We start from the raw sequence: 25,084 nt of genomic DNA, 5'->3' as shown, positions 1-25,084 counted from the left end.
CCACTCCTGCCTCCCTGCAGCAGCAAAGCCACTGAGCTTATCTGGGCAAAAGAGCAGAATGGCACCTGGTAAAAGCCTTTGCACCACACCCCTGGATGCAGAGCACACAAGTAATCAAAGTACACACCCCCAAGCTCAGAACCTCATCTACGAGGACCTGAGGACCCAGCTCGACCTTGACATGATTTAGCCTCCCTTTTCCAGGAAATGTTTTGGCAGCAAATAACAAGCACCATTAGAAGCCCAGTAAGGTACACCAGCTCCTCTTCTGTGGCTCCCTGGGTCCCCGACCGGGGCCTGTGTGTGGCCACGCCCCGCCCCGTGGGCTCAGCAGGCTCTGCGCAGTCGGCATCCCCAGCAGGACATTAAGCCCCCACGTACCAGGGCCATGTGCTAAAGGAAAACTCTCCACCAAAATGTAAGGGATTCCATAAAGATGCCCCTTCCAGGTCATGCTGCTCCGTGGACACTGGTGGGAACAAGGGCCCCCAAAGCTCACACAGAGCACTGCCAGCAACTCAGATCTGACCGGCAGGTCACGACCCTCGGTGAGACTTAAGTTCTTCGCACATAACGTGGGAGGCAAAGGCGTATTTGGAGATGGAGAGGCATGCGTGGGAAGAGCCTGGAGCTGACACCATGAGGACGTGAGCACTGCTGTCACCACCATGCCCTTTCTCGTCAGGAGTCTGAAGTGAAGAGGAGGTTTTCATCAGGACAAGCCCTTTCTCTTGGCTTCGCTGGGACCCCTCTCTATAGACCTGGCATCTTTGCACCTGGAGACCTGCCTGCTCAAGGTTGCTCCCACATCTGTCCCCACAGTGGCCCCAGACTCACTTTTGTGGGGCTCTCGTGGGCAGAAGAACTCAGTAAACAAACAGCCTGCTCAGCGGAGATTGCTGCACGAGAGTCCAGAGAGGGAACCACCCCTCATTGGCTGGAGACTCTAGCAGAGGCCAGGGAGATGTGCAGAGCTGAGCTGCAGCCCCTCTGCCCCTCTCCTAACGAAGCCCTCTTTTTCCAACTCAGCAGCACCACGAACTGGAGACCAGTCTGACCCAGGCCCCAGACATGACATTTCACCCTACTGGGCTCTTCCCAGGGAGTGCTACGGGCCTACCCCAAGGCCTCCTTCTGTCGTCATAGCAAGGAGAGCCACCCACTGACACTGCCAGCAACACTTCCTCCTTGCACTGGCACTGGGGCCGCTCCACTCACAACCGCATGGGGGACCCCACACAGGTGACCATGGTTGCTGTCATGCTGGCTGGGTGGCCGGGAATCTGGCCTGAGCCAACCTGCCCCCATGGTGCCTCCCCTGGGCCCTGTGGTGTTCAGCTCTGACCCACTCTAGCACTGGCAACCCGACCTCCCCACTCTGAAAACAAGAACAAAATAACAGGAAAGCTGAGTGAGAGGCCAGGTGGTGAGCACGGAAAGCTCAGTCTTCACTGGGGTTTGTATCACTGGTGACTAGGGCTGCCTTTGGGACCAGGAGCTGTTACCACCTGCCCCTCAGCACGCAAAGAGGGGAAGTGGAGTCTCTCGAGAGGAGCCCACATCTCCATTCTCCCATGCACTCCCTCAGCCCTCCTCTGTCTCCAGCATAGGAGGTGGGGTCCTGCCTCCCTGCTGAGCAGGCCTCTCCATCTGGATGTATAGCCACCTCCTTCCCACTGTCAGTTAAAGTTCCCAGGAGTATCAACTCTTCCCTCCATTCTTCTGGAATATTTAACTGCTCTTTTCAACTCTTCAACAGGCTTGAGGCATCCGTATTTAAAAACAGTCTCTCTGGACCCCACGTTCCTGCCGGCCCCCTCTCCCTCACCTCCTGCCGACTCCTCCTCCAGCCCCAGCACAACCGGCCTCCACCCACATCCCACTACTGAAACAGCAGTCGGCGTCTTGTTCACAGGGCACATGAGGGCCCACTGCGCGTTGCTGAGATGCATGTCTGTTCCCCACTCCTGTGGCAAACACCTGCCCCCGACCTCGTCAGTCACTGTATAGGCTCCTCCTGGCCACGGGCCACCCCACGTCAGACACCCTCTCCTCTCTGCCCACAATCTCTGCTTCGTATGTGACTTGGGCATTCCTCTTCCCATCTTCAGTCATCAACTCTTCAAGCCAGAACCCCGAGGGTCATCCTTGGCCCCAAATCCTGCCAATGTTCTTCCCTAAATCTCACCAGAATCTGAACATTTCTGACCTCTCCAGCTGTGTTGTTTTGTTCTGTTTGCAAAAATTGACAAACTCATTCTAAAACTCATATGGCAATTCAAGTAATATAGACTAGCCAAAACAACTTTGAAAAAGAGCAAAGTTGGAAGACACACTTCTCAATTTCAAAACTTACTACGCAGCTGCAGTAATCAAGGCAACGTGGTATTAGCATAAGGGTGGCATGTAGGTAAGTGGGACAGAGCTGAGAGTCCAGGAATGACCCTGTATTGATGGTCAGCTGATTTTCACAAAGGCACGAAAAATTTAATGGGCAAAAACTGTCTTCTCGACAAATGTGCTAGGAAAACTAGATATCTTGAAAAAATGAACTTGGACCCCTGTCAAAAATTAACTCACACTGGAGCACATATCTAAATGTAAGAACCAAAACTCTGAAAACACTGAGGAGAAAATCTTTCTGACTCTGCGTTAAGCAATGACAGCAAAAGCACAAGCCATTAAACAAATAATAACATACTGGACTTCAACAAGGCTTAAAACTTCTGTAGTTAAAACAACACTGTCAGTCAGGCAAGGCGGCTCACGCCTGTAATCCCAGCACTTTGGAAGGCCAAGGCGGGCAGATCATTTGAGGTCAGGAGTTCAAGACCAGCTTGATCAACATGGTAAAGCCCCGTCTCTACTGAAAATACAAAAAATTAGGCGGCCGTGATGGCGTGTGCCTGTAGTCCCAGCTACTCAGGAGGCTGAGGCAGGAGAATCACTTGAACCCGGGAGGCAGAGGTTGCAGTGATTCAAGATCGTGTCACTGCACTCCAGCCTGGGTGACACTGTTGGTGAGGTGAAAAGATAATGCAAAGCCTGGGAGAAAATATTTGCAAATCATGTATCTGAAAAAGAACTTGTATTTGGAATAAAGACCTCTTACAACTCCATAATAAGACAAATGACCCAATTTAAAAACGAGCAAAGGATTTGAATAGACATTTCTCCAAAGATAACACGGAAATGGCCAATAAGCTCATGAAAAGATGCCCAACATCCAATGACTCAGGAAATGCGAATCAAAACCACGCTCGGATACCACCGCAGGATGGAGGTTGAAAAATAAACACAGTAACAAGTGCTGGTGAGAATACGGAGAAATGGAACCCTTGTATAATGCTGACGGGAGTGTAAAATAGTACAATCGCTCAGAAAATGGCACAGCAGTCACTCAAAATGTTAAACGTAGGGTTATCATATGACTCAGGAATTTCACTCCTAGATATTTGCCCAAGAGAAATAAAAACATATGTCCACATAAAGGCTTGTCCACAACTATGCATAGCAGCTTTATTCATACAGCCAAAAAGTGGAAAAACCCAATGTCCATCAACTGCTGAATGAGTGAAACACGATACAGTTGCACAGTCTTTGGCAATAAGAAGGAATGAGTGCGTGTACACGCGACAATGTGGGTGCATCTCAAAACATCACGCTCGGTGCAAAAAGCCAGGCAGAAAAGGCCACGTATTGACCAATTCCGTATTTACGGAAGGTGCAGAACAGGCAAATCCACAGAGACGTCGCCTAGGACGCGTGGAGGAGCAGATGGAGAATGACTGTTCGTGGGCATGGGGTTTCTTTCTGGGGTGATCAAAATCACCTAAAATTGGGTTGTGATGATAGATGCACAGCTCTATAAATACACTAAAACCACTGAATTGTATGCTTTTAATAGGCGAATTCTGTGATGTGTAAATTACATTCCAATAAAGCTGTTTTTAAACAGTGGCCCATGGATGGTCAGTGGGACGCCTCTGGGGACCCCTGCACAGGGCGGGAGGTCCCAGCAAGTTCTCTTTGGTTCTCCAGACTGGGTTCTGCAAGCCTGTGTCCTGGGCAAGCCTCTGGACGCTGCCTCAACCCCAGCTGGACCACCTTGGATGCCTATCACTCCTTGCTCCTGGAGGCCAGGGAGGGCCGGGTCCAGGGATACAGCAGGAGAATGGGTAATGGTAGTGACAGGAGACGGGCCATGGAGGTCAGAGTGAGAACCCCTTGTCCACTTCACCCTCCTGCTCCCCAGAGCAGTTAGGGCTGTACTCATCCAACAGGGCCAAAGGAAGGCGACCACCTCTGTGCAGCCAGGAGAGTCGTGACCCAGAACAGCACAGCTCACCTCCCACCTCCACCAGGGCTCTGTCAGGATGTGCCCACCGCTCTCCGGGCAGCTGAGCCGAGGCCGGGGCCAATCCCACCTAGTAACCAACCAGCAGCACGGCCCCAGGTTCGTGAGCAGTGGCTGGGCCTGCCACATCCTGGGACACTGGCTGCTCCGGCTGCTACTTCCCCAGAGAGAGCAGGCCTTCTTAGCGTTCATCGTACCTCATGCAGAGTGAAACTGAACAGCTGGGCCCTGGATTTAGTGTAAACTTACATCTTGCCATTCTAAAGGAGAAAAAAAAAACACCTTTTTCCTACTTCTCCTCTGAATCCCTTGCTTATCCCCTTCTTGCTGCTTACTTGGGTTTAAAGCAAAGCCTAGCAAGGCACCAAGAAAAGGGTTCAAAAAAAATTTAGACGCCATTTAAGGCCTGTGCAAAAGCAAGCACAGGTCACAGTAGACTCTGGGAGGACACAGCCCAGGCTTCCCCTCTCTAGACCCGAAGGCCTCTGACACCCAATGCATGGCCCCCAGACGTGGGAAGGTGGCCCTCAGAGGCGAACGGACTCATCCATGCCACACGGCTCCTGGAGGAGGCCGCATCTGTCCCTCAAGGTTCAAAGCGGGAGGTCCGCACTCCAGTCTGAGAACTGCCAGGGTGCCTGGGACTGTCCCTGGCCTGCAGGAGGAACCTGCACTGATGAGCAAATGAATGTTTCGGGAGCTCCTTCAGGGTCCCTCGACTAACAGTGTGGACAGCGGTTAGAGCGGGAACAAGGAGAGACTGTCCAGCAGGCGTGTGGACGGGGCAGACACGGCCCCACCCAGACGGCGACAGGAGGAGTTGCCTGGGAAGGGTTAACACTGTCGTGTCGGTTGGAAATAAACGGTAAAACCAAAATGGAAAATTCAATAGAGACTTGGGAGATAGAGTCAAAGAAATATTCTAAAAACTGAACGAAAGGACAAAGAGACGGGAGAGCTGGAAGAAACGCTGGGTGAGGCCTGACATCCAACCTGGGAGTCCCAGAAAGACAGAATCAAGAAAATGGGAAGGAAAAGCGTAAATAATAAAAAAAATTCCTCAGAACTAAAGGAAATTATATTCTCAGATTAAAAGGCCCATTAAGTGCCCATCACAGTGAATAAAAAAAGACCCACATCCAACCAAGCCCAGCACTGTAAAATTTTAAACACCAGGAATAGAAAAAAGTTCCTAAAAGCTTTTAAAAGGGAAAAAAGTCACAAACGAAACGTGTAACTAGAACAGGGTCACACTTCTCAGGAGCAGCAAGTGTTCACAGACGGTAGAGAAAGTCTTCCTGATTTTAAGGGAGTTGAGTTTTGACTTCAGGGCATACCCTCTACGCCCAGACAAAATACTGATCGAGGGATGTAGTAGAATAAAAACACATCAGATACGCACAGTCGCAAATGCCGCGCACTGAACACTAAGCGAGGGGCAGGGGTGCATGGGACAGGGCTGGTGATAATTTTCTACAAGAAAAACAAACACAAAATCTTGTATGAGAAATAACGCTGGCAAACACTGCCTGGTCCAGCAGTGAAGCATTGAAGATAAAGATAACACTCAGTGCTACAAAGGAAGCTAACTGGTTGCTGTGAGCGCAGGTGGCAGAAGGGTCCAGTTCTGGGGCCACGGGGAAGCCCCAGCGAGGCCAACCACCCCATGACACTTGGGGCTGCCCTGTCCCACACCCCATGAGCCCCACGGTGCTGGGTAACTGGCCAGTGAGGCTTCCTAGCACCAGAGCCCTTGCATGGGAGAGGTGTCCCCCCAAGGCCTAGAGCAGAGGGTGGGGTGTCCTGGAGAGCCAGAGGGTTGGCCTGAGAGAGGGGCCCAGCGAGGGATCAGCACTCATGTGGAGTAAGGAGGCTGTTGGTACAGGGAAGGGGGTGGATCAAATAAGTAAATATATTAGAGATAATGGAAATCAGCTTTCTCAGTGTTGGAAGGGCAAGTTATGCCTATGGGAAGGCAGGACTCTGGAGTGAACTCTGTGTGGGAACTGGAATCAGAGACTGTCAATGTGAATTTGTGATTTGCAATATACATCGGCAGATGGAGAATACAGACCTGGGTGAAAAGGAGTGTGTGTGTAACTGTGTGTGCGCAGCGTGTGGGCATATGTGTGCAGCATGTGTGTGTGTAGTGTGTGGACGTGTGCGTGCAGCGTGTGGACATGTGTGTGCAGCATGTGTGTGTAACTGTGTGTGTGCAGCGTGTGGAAGTGTGTGCAGCGTGTGGACATGTGTGTGCAGCATGTGTAACTGTGTGTGTGCAGTGTGTGGACGTGTGTGTGCAGTGTGTGGACATGTGTGTGTGCAGCGTGTGTGTGTAACTGTGTGTGCAGCGTGTGGATGTGTGTGTGCAGCGTGTGTGTGTAACTGTGTGTGCAGCATGTGTGTGTAACTGTGTGTGCAGCGTGTGGAAGTGTGTGTGTGCAGCGTGTGGACATGTGTGTGCAGCGTGTGGACATGTGTGTGCAGCGTGTGTAACTGTGTGTGGACGTGTGTGTGTGCAGTGTGTGGACATGTGTGTGTGCAGCGTGTGTGTGTAACTGTGTGTGCAGCGTGTGGACGTGTGTGTGCAGCGTGTGTGTAACTGTGTGCAGCGTGTGGACGTGTGTGTGCAGCGTGTGTAACTGTGTGTGCAGCGTGTGGACGTGTGTGCAGCATGTGGACATGTGTGTGCAGCATGTGTGTAACTGTGTGTGCAGCGTGTGGACGTGTGTGTGCAGCGTGTGGACATGTGTGTGTGCAGCATGTGTGTAACTGTGTGTGTGCAGCGTGTGGACGTGTGTGTGCAGTGTGTGGACATGTGTGTGTGCAGCATGTGTGTGTAAATGTGTGTGCAGCATGTGGGTGTAAATGTGTGCAGCATGTGGACGTGTGTGTGCAGCGTGTGGACGTGTGTGTGCAGCATGTGTGTGTAACTGTGTGTGCAGCATGTGGAAGTGTGTGCAGCGTGTGGACATGTGTGTGTGCAGCATGTGTGTGTAACTGTGTGTTCAGCATGTGGACGTGTGTGTGCAGCGTGTGTGTGTAACTGTGTGTGCAGCGTGTGGACGTGTGTCCAGCGTGTGGACAATGTGTGCAGCGTGTGGACATGTGTGTGTGCAGCATGTGTGTGTAACTGTGTGGACGTGTGTGGGCAGCGTGTGGACATGTGTGTGTGCAGCATGTGTGTGTAACTGTGTGTGCAGTGTGTGGATGTGTGTGTGCAGCGTGTGGACATGTGTGTGTGCATGTGTGTGTAACTGTGTGTGCAGTGTGTGGACGTGTGTGCAGTGTGTGGACATGTGTGTGTGCAGCATGTGTGTGTAACTGTGTGTGCAGTGTGTGGACATGTGTGTGCAGCGTGTGGACGTGTGTGTGCAGCATGTGTGTGTAACTGTGTGTGTGCAGCGTGTGGACGTGTGTGTGCAGCGTGTGGACATGTGTGTGTGCAGCATGTGTGTGTAACTGTGTGTGCAGCGTGTGGACGTGTGTGTGCAGCATGTGGACGTGTGTGTGCAGCGTGTGGACATGTATGTGCAGCATGTGTGTGTGTAACTGTGTGTGTGCAGCGTGTGGACGTGTGTGTGCAGTGTGTCTGTGTAACTGTGTGTGCAGCATGTGGACGTGTGTGTGTAACTGTGTGTGTGCAGTGTGTGGGCGTGTGTGTATGCAGTGTGTGTGTAACTGTGTGTGCAGCGTGTGTGTGTAACTCTGTGTGTGCAGCATGTGGACATGTGTGTGCGCAGCGTGTGTGTGTAACTGTGTGTGCAGCGTGTGGACGTGTGTGTGCACAGCATGTGTGTGTAACTGTGTGTGCAGCGTGTGGACGTGTGTCTGCGCAGCGTGTGTGTAACTGTGTGTGCAGCGTGTGGACGTGTGTGTGCGCAGCGTGTGGACATGTGTGTGTGCCCACACGCGTCTTCCCAGCCCTGTCCCCTCGAGGCCAACACCCAGGTCTCAGGCTAACCACCGTTTTCTAATCAAAGGAACCAGAGTTCCAGGCCCCAAGCAGAAAAGGCAAGAAAGAGAAAACAGTGGTGCTGTGCTGAGGCTCGGGGAGCGTCTGCTCGGGGCTCCCGCTGGCCGGCGGGGCGATCTGACCGTCAGAACGAGCTTCCGTGAGAATTAAGTGATGGTTTGTTGAGGATGGAGATATTTCCACAGTTTCAAAGAAACCTCCCCCCAGATATGTATTAATTGTAAAGGGAGAAGGACTGCCAGGACGCCCCATCTAATCCAGTGACCGAGTCAACATTACCAGTTAAGGGACAAATCGGGGTCAGGTGAAGGGAGAAGCTCACACTTGGGTGCTCCTGCCTAAGCCGAGCCCAGCCACAGGTAACCGAGCGCTGCTTTCGCAAAACCACAAGGTCGGGGAAGGCTGAAAACTACTTGAGGCCGACGAGTCACCGTGACCCAGCACAACACAGGGTTCTGAGCCCACCCTTGAATGGGGCTGAGGACCAGACGGCCGTGAAGGAGAGGATGGTGAGTCGGAGGCGACCCTCTCGTTGGAAACCCCCACCCATGTGTCCTGGGTGATACACTCCCAAACGGCTCAGGAAAGCAGTGTGGCCGTCTACTTGAAACACTTCTGTGGGCTTGAGATTGCTTCAGAAACTATTTTTGAAAATAACGAGGATGGGGGTGCGATTTAAGTAACCAGTGGTCAGTGGAGGCCTCCATGAGGAGAGAAGCTGGGACCCGGGGGATCCTGCAGCCCCTCCTCCAGGCAGGACACTTCACCTCCCTCTGTCCCAGGACTGCTCCTGGAGGCCCCTGAAGTCTAGGATGTGCTCAGCCAAGCTGGCTGGACAGGCACAGGCCCCAGCTCCACCCAGGGCTTCTCTCAGGGACGGTCGGCTCTGTTCCCGGGGCCTCCTGGAAAGCCCAGGGGACCAGGCACCTGGGAAAGTCTGACAAGCTTGGAAATTTCCATGAAGAAGGTGGAAGCCATGTCCTAGAAACTGTGGGTCCCATGGGGCTGTGATGATGGCGGAACGGGACTGCCTCAGCCCACACGGGACCCCTCATCTGATCCCTGCCCCCAGCCTCTCCCAGCAGCGGGTCCAGAACAGCCCCACCAGCTCCAGAGAGGGGTGCTCCCCGGTCCCCGGTCCCCGCCCTCGGAAGGCCTCTTCCGCTCCACGCTCTGGAAGAGCAGCAGTCACAGGGGTTCTGCTCCTGGGTTTGGGGCATCTGGAAGAAACATTGGCAGGAAACACACATTGGACTGAGGGGAAAATGAGGGCAAGTTTTGCTCTTTTTCTTTCTCTTTTTTTCTCTCTGGAATCCAGAGAGAAGTAAAATGAAGACTTGCTGAGTGGCGCAAAGGCAGACCAGCTTCTGCTGAGTTTAGGTGAAAATGAGAGAAGGGAGAGGTGGGGGCAGGGGGAGTTGGCAATTCTACAGCTTTGCACATTTCTCTCATTATTTTGCTTCTAAATCAGCCTCGCTGGTACTTTCTCTATTCAATAAAAGCCAAATGCAAGCCATGTCCTCTAATCTCTCCAACAGCAGCTCACTGCTGAGAAAATAATACAGATGTAACTTCCAGCATCATACACTTTCTTTTCCATTTATATGCAAATAGTGACCTTTCACCCAGGCTGTCTCAAAGAAGTGTTTCCTTAAAAATGCAAATAGCATGTTGCAGGCAGTTACTGTGGCTGAGTCTTTCTTATATTATTATCATTATTTCTTTTAACCTTACCAACGCTGTAAAAACAACAGCTAAACTGCTCTGCAGTAATAATGACTTTCCAAACCAAATCATAGGATGGCTCTCCAGGCAGCCTGTCGTCCCTGGCCGCCGACGGGGAGGGTGTGCCCAGCCCAGGGCAGACAATGTGCCAGAGGGAGGCCGAAAGTGTCACACGCATCCATCCTGGGGCGCCTGGGAGAGAGTCCAGTTGTGGGACCAGCCTCACCCCCAGGCCGGGCGCCAGAACCCAGGCGGCACCAAGCAGACCACACTCCACACTCTGCTCCACGCAGACGGGCGGGATTTTCCTTCTGGGGCGAGGACAGCCTCAGCTGCAGGTGGGTGCAACCCTGAGACCCCAGTCCAGCACATTCACCCCACACCCAGGACAAGGAGCCCGGAAGGGAGGACTCTAGAAATAGGTGGCTCCCAAGAGCCCACCCAGGGCAACAGGAGGAGAAGCCAGGGAGGGGAAATGGACGCAGCTGCAGGCACCGGGCTGAGGGCTCCCCCTGCTCCCCTGACCGTCTCCACTGACCAGGCCAGGCCACAAAAGACATCCACTCTGTCAGCCACACCTGCCCACCAGCCCACCTCTGTCTGTGGCTGCTGCCTCCCAGGGCTGCCTGAGGCCTGACCCACCCACAGTGCTCAGGACGGGAGGGGAGGTAGCCAGGCTGACCCATGGCCCTGCCTCGCTGGGCCACCATCAGAGACACTTTTTCAGATCAGGCACAACTAGACTTGCAGGCCTGAATCCCGGGGTACAGACAGGGGAGCACACAGAGAAAACAAAGGCGGTAAGAAGGGGCTGCAATGGAAACAAGCCTGGTCCAACAGGTATTCCAGATGCAAGATGAGAGTTAAGAGGCTGGGCACAGTGGTTTATGCCTGTAATCCCAGCATTTTGGGAGGCCAAGATGGCTGGATCACTAGAGGTCGGGAGTTCAAGACCAGCCTGGCCAACATGAAGAAACCTCGTCTCTACTAAAGATACAAAAATTAGCCGGGTGAGGTGGAACATGCCTGTAATCCCAGCTACTCGGAGGCCGAGGCGCAGAACTGCTAAATCCAGTAGGCGGAGGTTGCAATGAGCCGAGATGTTGCACTCCAGCCTGGGCAACAGCCCGAGACCCCGTCTTTAAAAAAAGATGTAAAGAGGGTATGGCCAGAGCCAGCAGGGCTGGGTTTGGGGGCGTCCTCCCCATGGATCTTTGGGAACTCCCCAGAAGACACGCTGGCCTTGCAGGGTCGAGGGGGCCTGCTCTGGAATTCTGCTCCAGCACTTTTGTTCCTCAGTCCCAGAAATTGCTCTTAGAACCGTTCAGCTTTCCAGCCCGAGAAGAGAAGCAATGGCCATCTCCTTCTTCCTTAAAACCACATTTTATTGAGGCCTTGAAGAGAAAATTATTCCACTAGGAAAGGCATCCCACATTCCCTTTCAGGCCTGTCCATGCCCTGGCTCATCCCCAGTTCAGAAGGGAGAGGGCTCGAGGGAAGATCCCCAGGCCTCAGAGCCCTTGTGTATTATGGACACCTCCCTTTTCCCTCTCTAACCCCAGGCTCTCTCACTGCAGGACCCCTGCCTAAATTCCTGTTTGGCCAGGGTGAGCCCAGGCAGCTCCTCGCTGGTGGGTTCAACGGAAGCCCCAGCTCCAGGGCTCAGAGCGGCCCCCTGTGCTGCTTTTCAGGCTTAGAAAAATTGTGGGGGACGGGGCAGTGTGTGTGCGCATTTCCCAGCCTGGTTGGACAGTGGTCAGCACACAAGAGCCAACACAGACACGGTTGGTTGTTCTGTGTTGTAAACACAAGCACTTTACAGACCCCAGAGGCGGCCTGGCCTCTGAGGGAGTGGGCAGGAAGTAGGTGCCCAGAAGGAGGGGCTGGCTGGGGACAGCTCACCAGGTCCAAGGCCCTCAGAGGGCTCTCCAGGAGGAGGAATTGGAGTCTAATTCTCATATCAAAGTGGTTTGGGTTCCTCCACATGCCAGAGTTGTAGGGGGTCGGCCAAGCATGAAGGCTCAGCCCCTGGAGATGAAGGGAGCTCCATCCACATACAATAGCAGGTTCTGACTTAGAAGCTGCAGGTGCGATTTGCAGCCAGACAAGCCCAGGCCACCCGTGTGGATGACGTGTGGTGACCAGTGTGACGGTGCTCTGCAGGGAAGGGGGGTGGGGCCCAGAGTCCTAGAGCTGATCCCCAAGACGGGCTCCAGGCAGCCTTCTAGGGGATTGCTTCCCTGATGCCATTCAGTAACAAACCCACTTTGTTTTTCCCATCTGCCTGGTGCACCTAGGAAGCAGACTCCCTCGCGACAGGACTTACTGCCGGATGAGGGGAGGCTCACAGCGCCTCTTAACTCTAAAAAACTGGGCAAATTAGGCCAGGCACGGTAGCTCACACCTGTAATCCCAGCACTTTGGGAGGCCGATGAGGGCAGATCATCTGAGGTCAGGAATTCAAGACCAGCCTGACCAACATGCAAAAACCCATCTCTACTAAAAAAAATACAGAATTAGCCCGAGAATAGTGGCGTGTACCTGCAATCCCAGCTACTCCGGAGACTGAGGCAGGAGAATCGCCTGAACCCAGAGGCAGAGGTTGCAGTGAGTGGAGCTCGCCCCACTGCACTCCAGCCTGGGCAACAGAGCAAGACTCCATCTCAAAAAATAAAAAAAAATTGGACACATTTGTCTGTGTGTGTCATGGGGAGGGAACGAACACCTCACAGCCAGCCCACTTTGATGCATCAGTGACACGGCTGGGTCATCACTCGCCAAGGCTAGGGTGGGGCACGGCCTCTGTGGACATAAAACAAGGTAGCACAAAACTCTAAATAACCCATTCGAAACGAAATCAGCCACTCTCTAAAAGTGACTGAGGTGCCTCTTTAACGCGCATGCACAGCCCAACATTTCACCTGCGGGGACATTATCTCAAATAATCCTCAAGGATGAGCAGACGCTGGGGGAAAATTCAGACTCCGCAGCTGAGCGTTTACGTAGCTTTTCCTCCCACCACAAGTATCCTTTCAACCTCAAAGCCAAAATGTAGATCCTTTCCTGGTCCAGACCAGCTTTGAAAACTGCACACACCGTGTTGACAAGGGGACCCCAGGCAAGCACATGCGTCTGTGCTAGAGCCAGCCTGGGGGGCCCCTCGGGTCCAGCACATCCTAGACTTGGGGTGACCCCTCAGGCCCAGATCCTAGACTTGGGGTGCCCCTCGGGTCCAGCAGGCCTTAGAGCTGGTTGCCTGCAGGCTCTCCTGGAAGGCAAGCAGGGACAGCCATCACCCTGATGCAATGTCACAGCAGCGCTGCCGAGAAACGGATTTCAAATGTGAGACACATGAGAGTAAACGCAGTAAAGAAGAACCCGGGTGGCATCTGCACGAAGCCTTGAAAGAGAAGCAAAACTCCAGCTGCAGGAGATGGAGGGGAAAAGGGAAGTGTGCTCAGGGGTCTTGGGCAACAACGCACTTTGGGATGGAGAATAAGGTGGAAGGGCAAGCTGGGGACAGGACCTGGGTGTCTCCCAGGCTGGGGCAGTCAGGGTCACCCTCCACGGCAGTCTGGGACACTGGGCAGGAAGGCTGGGTGGGGCTGGGTGGGACTGAGACGGGGGCTGTCCCGGAAACAGTTCAGATTCGAGCTACACCACTCACCTGGGAAGCGAATTTGCCTCCCAGCCTCAGTGTCCAGCACAGAACATATTAACGAGAATTAAACGAGTTAGCACAGTCCCAGTGATTAAAATAACAGGGTCAAATGTGTCTATTTGCCCCTTGCGACCTAAGTCATATTTATTCTTCCATTTCATAAAGGCCCAGTCTAAATGAAAATAATGTTAAATATAGTAAGTCATCCCAATTTCAAATCTGTTGTTCCCTAAACGAAACTTTGGTAAGGGCAGAATGAGTAGAATTCCAGGTGCTGACGAGCCCAGTGTTCAGCTGGCAGCAACTGGGCAGGGTTTGAACCACCCACACCTGGGATCCAACTCAGAGCCGAGAGGGAACTTGCCCCCAGCTCTGGGTATTGTAAAGAGTGGGCAGCACCTCCAGTCAGGAGCCGCTGGGGCTGCCACAGAGCATGACTGCTAAAGATCTTTGATTTTCAGAACTCAAAAAAACCCTGTAGGTGTAAAGACCCAAGTGCTTTGACAAGTTACTCGGCACGATGCTCAGGGGAACCGGTGATGCACCTTGGGTCTGGCTCACTGTGAGACCACGCCAGGCACTTGCTGCTGTCAGTTTGCCGTCCGAGAGTCTCAGTGATCTTCTAGAGCCTTCTGAGCAGGCCCTGGGGCACAATGCAGCACCTAAGCTCCCGCTCTCCTCCCACGCAGGCTAGGCAGGTCAGCCACTGGCAGCTCTGTGGTCCCTGAGCTGGGAGACCTGGAGAGGCCCCCAGGACCAGGTGAGAGGCTCCACCCGCCCTGACCCAGGGTCCCTCTTCTCACACTCCTCTGGTGTGTGGATTGCAGGCAGCAAAATGGGAAAAAAGAAGAGGACCCAGATGGCTGCTGCCCGAGCCCTCAGACCAATGTTGAACACGATGGAGGTGTGAAGCCAGGCGTGAGAGAGAGGTGGGGCCCAGCAGGCTCATCTGTCAGCAGCTCAGGCCATATGGTGCCTCCACTTTTCCTCCCCAGCGTCTAGATCCCAAGTGCTCACCCCCACCTTGCCTGGTCACCCTGACTCATGCAGAGCACTGCAGCCTACTTCCTGAGGGCTGCCCCACCTGCACCTTCCTGGCACAGGCCATGCTACCCCGCCACAGTCCCTGATAAACCCCGAGGCACAGCAAACGTATCCTACAACTCCACGCAACTCCAGGGCAAACCACACATTCAGTTGCTTGAGCACACAGTCACCCTCTCGAAGGTAGGGCCGCTGAGTAGAGGCTTCTGGTGCTGCAGGACGAGGGTTGGGAGTCGGGCCACACCACAGGTGTCGACAACCTCTCTCCTCTGCAAGGCCTGAACACTAATCCTGGCCAAGGCAGATATGCTCAGCTAGGGCAGATTAAAGCACCCTCTGAGTTACTTTCATTCCCAATTAAAACACTTAAAATTTGCACTTAAAAAATTTAAAGTGCAAATTGTAAAATGAAAAAAAGGATGAAGTGATGGGTGAAACCAATCTTCCCACAAGGAAAGCGCCTCGTGCCATCACCCGTGGGGAGAAGAGACTCCACACTTGTATTGGGCTGGTTCCTCAACGCTGAAGATAAAAAGGGAGACATTTCCAAACTACACTCCCACTGGCAAGTACTCATTAATACTCTCTCTGAAGCAGGCTCAGTGGAAGCCTGAGATCAAAAACATTTTAATTCAGGTGAAATTCCTCTTGCTCATTTTTGTTTTGAGTTTTTTAAAGTGGCGTTTGAGGAGATTTTGTCTGAAAGACAGAAAAAATCTGGGAACCTCAAGAGGCCATGAACGCACGTCCCACCCCGAGGCCCCCAGATGTTCTGGACTGGGCAGTGGCTGCCCCTGGGGGCTGTCCTGAAGCAGGGATGGGTCCTGTGATCTCCCAGGAGCAGAAAACCCAGCAGTCAGTGCTCTCTTCCCTCCTGGGAAACACTGCATTTCTGGGTCTGACTAATCTAATGCTGCTGGTTCCCAAAGACCATTTTCCGGTAAACTCACACCACAAAATTCCTGTTAAAATTACGTCTGTAGACAACTAACTTCTGGTTTATTCATGAGTGAGTTCACAAGGTAAAAGCAGAGGTGGAGGATCTAAGATGAGGGGGATGGCAGAGAGGAGAAAGAAAAGCCCCCAGCTCCCCGCCCGCACCCTGCTCCACTCTTTGGCCCAGGTTTCTGCAAGAGAACAGGCAATGAAAGAGGGGCTCTGAGATGTATCTTCCAGCATCAGGACAGGCAGCTCATCCACTCGCCAAGATGCCTGAGTAACATGAAGTCTGGCTGACCGTCCAGTACCCTGCCGGCTTGCAGATCAGGTGACCGCCAGCAGCCCCCACCCACCCCACAGCTAACCCCTGACCCCGATCCACCAGCTGGCTCCATTCTCTACCTCCTTATCCACTCCAGGCCTGGTGCTGATTAAAGTGTTACGGTTGTTCCTGGTCTCATCCCCACCCTGAGCCCTGACAGAGGGATTGAGTGGCCCCAATCCCTGATCAGTCTTTTCCAAAGTAGATGTGCCTTTTGCACCGAGTCCATCCAGGAAAAGCTCAGCCCCCACCAGCCTGCCCCCCCGCCCTGAGCAGCTGCTGGAGGCCCCGGGCGTCTCTTTGGCACTTAGTCTTCAGGAACCTCTCCTGCTCTCTCTGCTAACTGGCTTTCCAAATGGCCCGGCCATCACTAGACTGAGCAGCAGCAGGAAGGAGGTTGACCAGGCTCTGACCCCCGTCTCTCCAGTGCAGAGTGGTGGGTCTGCTCTGCCCCCCGCACCACCACAAATGTCACTGTCTGCACATTCAGTGACCCCAGGCCCAGGCGGGGGGCTGGGTCTCTGGACAGCACCAGGGAGAGCACCCACCACATCCACGCCAGGGCACAGGCCGAGCTCCAGCCAGGGAGAGTGCCCACCACGCTCACGCCAGGGTACAGGCCGAGCTCCAGCCAGGGAGAGCGCCCACCACGTCCACGCCAGGGGACAGGCCAAGCTCCAGCTAATCCAGGCTGACTGCGGAGCCAGAGCTGCCCAGCATGCACCCCCATGCCTGCATACCCTCTGCCATCCTCCCCCTGACATCTCTGGGCACTAACAGGGCTTCCAAGTAGAGGCCGCTGCAACCCCCAGACCAGAGCAACTTCGCATCCCACAGGCTAGAAAGGGTCATCTCGGAGTTTTTCCCACTCATGCACCAGAAGGATTCAAGGCAGTCGGTGACCACTGCCTTTGCCAGAATCTTCCAAGAGGGGTCAGAGCATTGGCGCTGAACAATTGAGGCTACCTCCAGATCTGTGAGCAATGACTGAGGGTCACAGAGCCCCGAGTGGCACTTTAGACAGAAGCAGCCCCTGCCTTGGGTAAGCTCCCAAGCCCTCTTCAGGGATTCACAGCCCAGAGGGGTCAGAGCTCAGGCTGTTCCTGAGTGGAAAGGCCTCTTTGTCTAACTCTCTGTGGCCCTGCTCAGGCTCCTGGATCAGCAACACCCCGTGAAGTTCAGCACGGTCCAGGTGCCCAGGGGGCAGGAGAACCCCGTGGGAGTCTCAGTCTCTACAGGACAGAAGAGTTCATAAAGCTGACTCCTTCTCTTTGAAAACAAACTACCCTCTAAGCCCTGACCCAGCCTCCTCTGCACAAGGAACAGCTACCAGGGAGACAGGGCAGTGTAGCAGCGCCCTGGCTGGTACCGCTGGACCCCAATCCCTGCTCTCTTACTCTTTTGTTTACCGTTAATTAACAGGGCCATATGGAAGGAGGTGATAATCACAGCCAAGGACCAATGGGAGGGGAGCCCTGGGTGGCAGGCAGCCCGGGGGCCGAGGGGAGCCTCCCTTAGTCAGTCCTGGGTGAGAACACAGCACCCCACTCCCCAGGCCAGAGTGAGGCCAGGGCAGGCTCTGTCAGCACCTCGCAGGAGACAGAGCCAGAGCACACCCCTCAGCACCAAGTGGGCCCCCCAAGTCTGCCCCAACACCCCTCCCACCTTTTGTGCACTAAGCCACTGGTGTTAGAAGTGTCCTCGGGCTTCTGTGATTTTAAAAAAAAAAAAAAAAGGGCAAAATTCTCCACCTCCCTCTCCCAAAAGGATAATTATAATCATCGCTGTCATTATCATCATTACAGTGACAGTGTCAATGCCCACGACCAAACCCACATGCAGCCACGGAGCCCCCCGCCACCGCAGATGTTCTGTTTCCAAAATTAAAAGCCAACTTTACCAGCCGATGGTGTCCACTGATTCAAAGGTGCTGCTGAGACAAGAAAAGCCCTGGGTGGCCCAGAAGGAGCAGTGAGAACCCACCCTCCGACACAAAGCCACCGTTCGATGAACAGAACCAAAGTCCACGGCCCCAGAACTGCAGACAATGGCACGAAGGTGTTCAGCACTTACACCGACTTCTTAGCTAACCCTGATTTCTAGTTTTAAATATAAAATTCCAGTTACCCTACCGCCATACACAACCACACTCCACAACCCCACGGACGCGTGACGAGAAAAGGGGCTGAGAGGAGCGGCCGACGTTTGTTTCTGTGCACCTGTCCACAGACACACGCACCCTCGATGTTGATCCTCAAGTTTAGAAACGCACGGCATGCAGACAAAACACTCACGTGAGCACCTCCACTCGGCACCTTGGGTGGGGGGGTCACACATGACACACCCCAGACTCTGAGACCCTACTTCAGAGAGATCTTCTGTTTACGGGGCCGGCGCCGTCCCCAGGTATGGAGCTGCTGGGTCCCAGGGCCACAGACATATCCGTCGTTCCTCTTCCAGAAATGCGCATAAAGTTTGTCGTCTGGAGCCGCACTCCCCTTCCCGAATGTCTCCTCTGTCAGACGCACAACATGTCCCCTGGAATCTCAGAGGAGCAGGAACAACAGAGAGACCAGAGGAAAACAGCACACGGCAGGCCAGGGAGGAGAAGAAAGCCTCAGTCCTCCAGAGCAGTTTCAAAAAGCCACCCTCAGACCTGCCTCTCCTGCAAAGAGAGCCTTCATCTTAGAAACTGACTGTGCCCTCGCGCCCTCTCCCTGTCTCCGTCTGAGAGGAAGGGCCAGGCGTTGGGTGTCTGCCTTTGTCAGAAAGAACACAACGTTGACTTACCTTTCCCCACGGCTATTGTCTGTCCTCTTTCAAAATGACATCACGGAAGCAATCATGAAATTTACATGGGGGGTGCAGGGTGGACTGGGGCGGAGAGGGAAGGCAGCTGCCTCCCTTCCGCGGTCACATGTGGGGAAGCCTGCGTGCGGGTTTCAATTAAATATCTTCTCCCCTTAGTGTGCGAACTCCTAAGCCAGCTAAAGGCGACGTCTCATTTACTTAATGACTGCTCTCATTAGCAGCGGTGGCACGGGCTGGCGGAGGAGGCTCCTTTGTAAATACGCTACCCATGAACCCTTGGGGCTCCAATATATCTGTTTACTCTCTGAGGTGAAATAAATTTACAGTATAGCATCAGAAAGATGGATCTGCTGAATTGGGGGCGAGAGGTGTCCCAGGCCGGCAGAGCCCTGTCCCCTGCTCGGAGCCTCGGCCAACAGAAGGTGCCTGCATTTGTCCACACGGATTCATAATCAGTGTGCAGCACGACTGAGTTTTTTTTTTTTAATGCAAAACACACAAAAGGGCAGAGAGTATTATAACCACCACATTCACCCCCCTCTGCTTTCTCTGCCAGTGGTTCAGTCCAATAATTCCTAATAGCAGCAACCGGAATGACAGATGCCCTGGGTTAGCATGGCTACAGGGAAAGCACTTTACAATATTTATTGGTGGTTAGGAATATGACCTTCCATCATAAAGAACGGGCTGCAGAATTTATTACTCAAATGAACCAGGAATATTACATATTGGCTTATCTGCATATTCGAGTGCCTGTGACATAAACAGATATGTATTTTTTTAACTGCATAAAAGGTAACTATAGCCAGAGACCAACAGACAAAGTCATGCACACAAAGAACACATCAGCAAAAGACATTTCTCTGTTATCACATGTTACCTTTTCACTTTAATTTTTACAATAATAAAACCTTCCCAAAGAGAACTCAGGGATCCCTGGGGCATGGGTACCTCACCCCTAAAAACACTACGTTTACTCCGACGAGAGGGAAGAACGCTGCCAAGTTTTCTGCTCTTTTTCTGATTCTTTTACCAACTGCCTGAAGGAGCTATCCAATGAAAGTGAAGAAGAGAAAAATCCATAACACACACAATGGACGTGCCCACCCACTCTTTATGCAACCTGACTGTCTGCCTTCTCATCTGCCAGTTTGTGATTTTTCCCCCCACATTCAGGGATAAATGTAGGAATTTCCTCAGTAAAAGTAATCAAGAGCCAGAGTATTATTCTTGTTTGCGGCCCAAATCTCCTTCTTGTACTAATGACTCAGGCAAACAGTTGTCCGTTGTCATATCAGGATGTCAGAAACTAAACTGAAACCCAAGGGTGAAAACTGAATGTGAGAAATCTGCAGAGACGCTACCATCGGGGGCAGCTGGAGAACCAGCAAAACTCGTCTCAGGAGTTCAGTGCAGAGATTGCAACAGACAGTAAACATCATTTCTTGGTAAATTATGCAAGAACACAATACCCCAACTTAATTAGCACTAAAGGGCTCAGGCCACCAAAAGTGTGAATGAGGCAGAACTGAAACATTTCGCTTTCTCCAAGAGAGCATGTTTTGAAAATCTTCATGGCTTATTTTTAACATGCGGTTAGTGCTTTGCACATTACATACAAGCCCGTGAGCTTCACCCCAAAGGCAAGTATCTTAGATTCTTATACACACACATTATCCTCAACGAATAAAACACAAAATGCACACAGAGCTATTGTTTAGATCGAGCACAAGGAAATTAATGCAGGCCTGCACCAGTCAAACTGAGGATGAAATATTAATTAGTCAAATGAGAACAGTTTGAGGTTTCCACAATGACTACCTACCATTTTTTAATTCTTTCGTAAACTTATATCCATTAGCATAAAAGGACACATTCAGCTGAGCCATCTCCTGAAAAACCATTTCTGTCTCCTCTGGACATGCTGTGAGTGCCAGGATGTTCTTCATCCCAAAGCTTCGGCATTCAGAGATTCTATTAAACTCTTATCGGCAGGCTGCAGGCTCCGGGCAGGCTTGCAGGCCATTGTTCCGTGATGGAGATAGAATCAAAGGGAGGGCCACTGCTGAATCAGCCTCACTTCCCAACAACACCCAAGGTTTCGTGAAAGTGACTTAATTCAGATACGCAATAGTCAGGCCTAAGAAACCACCACGAAGCAGAGGTGGCGTCAGGGAGAAACCAGCACGTGCAGCCTGGCTTCGTGGGCGCAAGAGGTTCTCCAGGGAATAGACGTGGTATCTGCGAACACTTGAGTTCCCCGGCACTTCCCGCCTCCCCGTTTGAACGGCCAGTCGCGGGCCTCCTGAGGTGTCCCCAGACCCTCCGTGGGGCTGCTCGGAAGAGCCTTCAGAATGTGCCCGGAAACTTAAAACTGGCGCCGGCGGGCGGGACCCAGCGAGCCTGGGAGGTTCTAGCGGTACGAGCAGTTTCAGAAGATGCGTTTTGAGGCGTAAAGCCTCCAACTCTTCAGCCTTCAGCCGACGCGGTCAAGAGAACAAAGGAGTCCCGGGAACGAGCAGGGCGGAGAGGGGCCTGCGGGCGTGTGTGTCGGGTTCAGCCCCGGGCGGGAGCCCGAGCGGCGGGCGGGTCCGAGACCCGATCAGCACTTCGGACAGCGCTCTCCCCCGGCGCGGGGACGTCCGCGAGCGGGCACCGTTTCCAGCTACCGCCGAGCTCCGCGCTGCGGGCGGGGACGCAGAACCCCAGACCCGAGGCTCCCGACCCCACAGGCCCCGGCCAGGACGCCTCACGGCCCAGACCACGGAAAGGGCAGTGACAACAGCGAGGTATAATCGTGAACTCTTTTCTTAGAGAGGGTGAAAACGCGTCAGGAATTTTTGAAATTATAAAACATTTTCTCTCCCATAACCAGGCACGGCGCACGGCGCTTCTTTGGGTTTTATTTCATAAAATTCTGTGGGAAAGTCACATGTGACTTTTTAATAAACGTTTGGAAAGATGCACCAGGAAATAACTCCCGTCTGACTGGTGGGTCCTCAGACTCCACACGGGAGGGAAAGCGGAGATTTGCTAAACCAAGCGCTTCACTGAGAGAGCGCTTTGTGTGAGCCGGGGAACAGGCTTAATGATCGCTTAGCTGGTAAGATCATTTCAAATAAAGTGTAATTACTTGTGCAAATCTGCACACAGACATTCCAAGTGTCAGTTCATTTGCTTCATAAAAACTCTTTCAAGTAATTTTGGTCTAAACTTTCTGCATCTGTAATTGGCAGCACCTTCTCTGGTGACCAGCTGGGGGTGAGGGTTTTCTTGTTTCCTTCTGAAAGCTTCCCTGCAGATGGGCGCCTGCCTTAATGCCGCAGACGACAATTAGGGCCGTTGTGTGAGGCCGAGATGGTGAGCATTAATATTGTATGGAACAGCTGAGGGCGGGGGTGCTGCCCCAGGCCGGCCCCGGCAGATGGAGCAAACAAAACCGGGACCCACTCTCCGCCACACTCGGGGCTGACTTTGTTTCTGTCTCACACTCACGCAGACACTCAGGAACACTTGGCATCCAGTTTGTGAGACCCTCGCGTCACATGGACACTCACACACAGCAACTCTGAGTGCGATGAGGACGCAAGCTGAGCAGCCCTGGCCGAAGCCCCCGAGTTACAGTAAGTCCCAGGGGACGTCGGTCACACACGGATTCTCGCTGCCCACCTTCTCACAGAGCCTTGCTGCCAGGCCAAGGGCTCCCGACACCCACCAGTTGACTGGCCCGCTGGGCAGGTCTGGGCAGGTAAATCGGCAGAAAGGACGCCCGGCTGACATCTGCACACACCCTGCCCACCGCCCTCCCACCTCCAGCCTTCCGTGGGGCAGCGTTCACAGGGCTCTGCAAGCCACAGGGTCCTCCAGAAGGGGAGGCGGCTGTTTCCCGAGGCCCCGGCTGTTGTTTGTTCAGGAGGGAGCATGTCTGTCACCTCCTTGGCTGCCCAGAAAAGAGCACTGAGCACTGACTGGGGGACACACACAGCTAATTAGTCCCTTTGGCATCTTAGCAGAAACTTGTGAACAGACCAGGGAGGGATGCGAGGGGCTGGGGGCGGTACGCACCCAGGAAGGTCCCGCAGAGCGTCATCCTGGCCAGGGGGTGCACCTTCTCTCTGGGAACACACATCACCTCATGCTGGAAAAAGTTGCTGCTCAAACTTGTGTCCCAGAGCCCTGGGGAGACCCCACTGCCTCCAGCCAATCAAGACCAGGGAGCAGATCATCACAAATTGATGCCCCGGCTGCCTGCCAATGAGGCTCTCTCCTCCACACAATGGGCTCAGGCCCCAGACAACCTCTCCCCCCACCCCACAGGGCCAGGGAAGGGGAGTGAGGGGAGGCAAAGACACAGCCCTTCCCACACAGTAATGGACTCGCGGTGAGTGAAGGGAGGGCCCTTCCTGAAGCTGCATCCCTTCCCTGCTTCCTCTCAGACGGCACTGTCAGACCGGGTCCAGCCTGAAACTTGGTAAGGAACCAGCCAGGATGGTTTGGAGACCTTCACATGCACACTCACACATGTGCACTCTCACACAGCAACTCTGAGTGTGATGAGGACGCGAGCCGCAGCAGCCCCGGCCAAGCCCCTGAGTGGGGTCAGGCCTGGCTCCTCACAACCGACTCATTGGCTGTCGAGAGCGCAGGCCCCTGAGGGCCCTGGGCCAGTGTGGCTGACTGCCCAGTTTGGTCTAGTCCCAGGCAGAAGCCATGGTGGGAGGTGCTGGTGAAGTGTAGGAGTCAAGACTCCTTCGACAACCTCAGACCCTGCAGGCAGAGGGTGGGGTATGCAGGAAGGAAAGGGCAGGGAGGGGGAGCTGCAGAGGGATCTGGACCTCCCAGCAGCGAGAGCCACACCGGGGTCAGGAGGGACAGCGTGTGAGGGGAGTGGAGGTGGGCGCTGGAGAGGCCTCTTCTGGAATGATCCCTAGTGCCGCTAACTGGGTCCATGAGCTTTCCCTGCCCGCAGGGGCCCTTTGAAATGATGAATATGGCCAGAGCATCAAGCCTGGTTGTCATCTGGGCCAGCTTCCCCCAATGCCCAGGGACGCTCCCATCACCAGCAGGCAGCTCAGGGTCACCTTCTGGTCCTCAGTACTGCAGGTGTCTGTGGGGACCGGTGGAGGCCCAGGTGATGCTGGCTTCTTTTTTCCGTCATGTGGCCAAGTCCAGCAGTCACCCCCATTCAGGGCAGCATTGAGACGGAGGCCGGGAGTGGAGGGTTCAAACCTTTGGAGGAGGCAGATCTGGACTGACCCCTGACCGGCCCCTCCCAGCTGCGTGACCAAGAGCAAAATGTTTAACATTTACATCTTCAGTGTGGCCTCTGGTGAGTGCTACTGGGCGGCAATAGAAGGTCAGGGGTGTCCCAGGGGAGGCGATGAATTGTTAAGGTGGGACACGCTCAGGATGAATCCGGTTGCTGAGGGTCTGGATGTGCTAAGAACACAGAGGCCACGTGAGACTCTAGGGCTGGCCAGAGCCATCAGGTGGGCGGCAGCACCCCGAGAGGGTGAGGCGGAAGGAGGGCAGATCTACGGGAGTTGCTGGCTCTGCTGGGATGTCTGAGCGCCTGTTCGTCAACAGTGACGCTGTCAACAAGGGTGTCGGCACAGAGGCTGAGGCTCAGGGCAGAGACTGGGCTGGAAATAAAAGGTGTTTAGAAAAGAGAATAGCCAGGGGGTGAATGTGCTCAGAGGCTGGTGAGCGTGCAGGGGGTGCAGGTGGGGAGCAAAAGAGGGGCAGGTGGGGGGCAGGGGAGACATGGGACAGGTGTGGCCAGGAGGGGCGAATGGGGGTGGGGAGACAGGTGGAGTACATGGGGGTTGGGGAGGGAGGTGGGGGCAGGAAGATAGATGAGGAATGGGGCAGGTGGGGATGGGGCAGGTGGAGACAAGGGCAGATGGGCAAGTGGGAAGAGGGACAGGTGGGGACAGGTGGCTGCAGCTGCTGCTGTGTGGAAGAGTGGCTTTCCCCACTGAGTTCTGCCATTTTCTCATCTACAGTGATGTCTGTGCTTAGCCAGGGGAGTGACCTGGGGGAGGCTGCCAAACCTCTCTGTGACTCAGTTCCCTGACCTATCAAATGAAGGCGACGGAAGTGTCAGAAAGTGCAGAGGCTGAGGCTGATCCATCTGCCCACCCATCATGGAGACACCCCCGCAGCAGCCACGAGGGCCCCTCCCAACACCACGGCTACCATCTGACTGGGACTCCCTGCCCTTGGGGAAAACGTGTTCTTCGGATGGAG

At 53.8% G+C, this 25,084-nt stretch overlaps 1 protein-coding gene across 12 annotated transcripts in view; it reads right to left on the bottom strand.

Annotated features, from left to right (window-relative positions):
* MYT1 (myelin transcription factor 1) overlaps nucleotides 1-19,119 on the bottom strand; it is a 76,007-nt gene extending 56,888 nt beyond the window's left edge. For 6 of the 12 annotated variants that reach the window (XR_010344573.1, XM_064382625.1, XM_064382628.1 and 3 more), the window contains exon 1: nucleotides 18,319-18,798. Coding sequence is in view for 6 of the 12 variants with exons in the window: in XM_064382625.1 (XP_064238695.1) it covers nucleotides 18,319-18,361 (43 nt within the window). In the remaining 6 variants the exon portion in view is untranslated. The other 6 variants (XM_064382626.1, XM_064382630.1, XM_064382629.1 and 3 more) reach the window with 4 other exon arrangements.
* Between the last annotated feature and the right edge of the window lie 5,965 nt (nucleotides 19,120-25,084).

Source organism: Aotus nancymaae, unplaced genomic scaffold, assembly GCF_030222135.1.
Source record: "Aotus nancymaae isolate 86718 unplaced genomic scaffold, 86718_ANA_hifiasm-v0.15.2.pri h1tg000029l, whole genome shotgun sequence".
Taxonomy (NCBI): domain Eukaryota; kingdom Metazoa; phylum Chordata; class Mammalia; order Primates; family Aotidae; genus Aotus; species Aotus nancymaae.
This window is presented reverse-complemented; position numbering and strand designations above follow the sequence as displayed.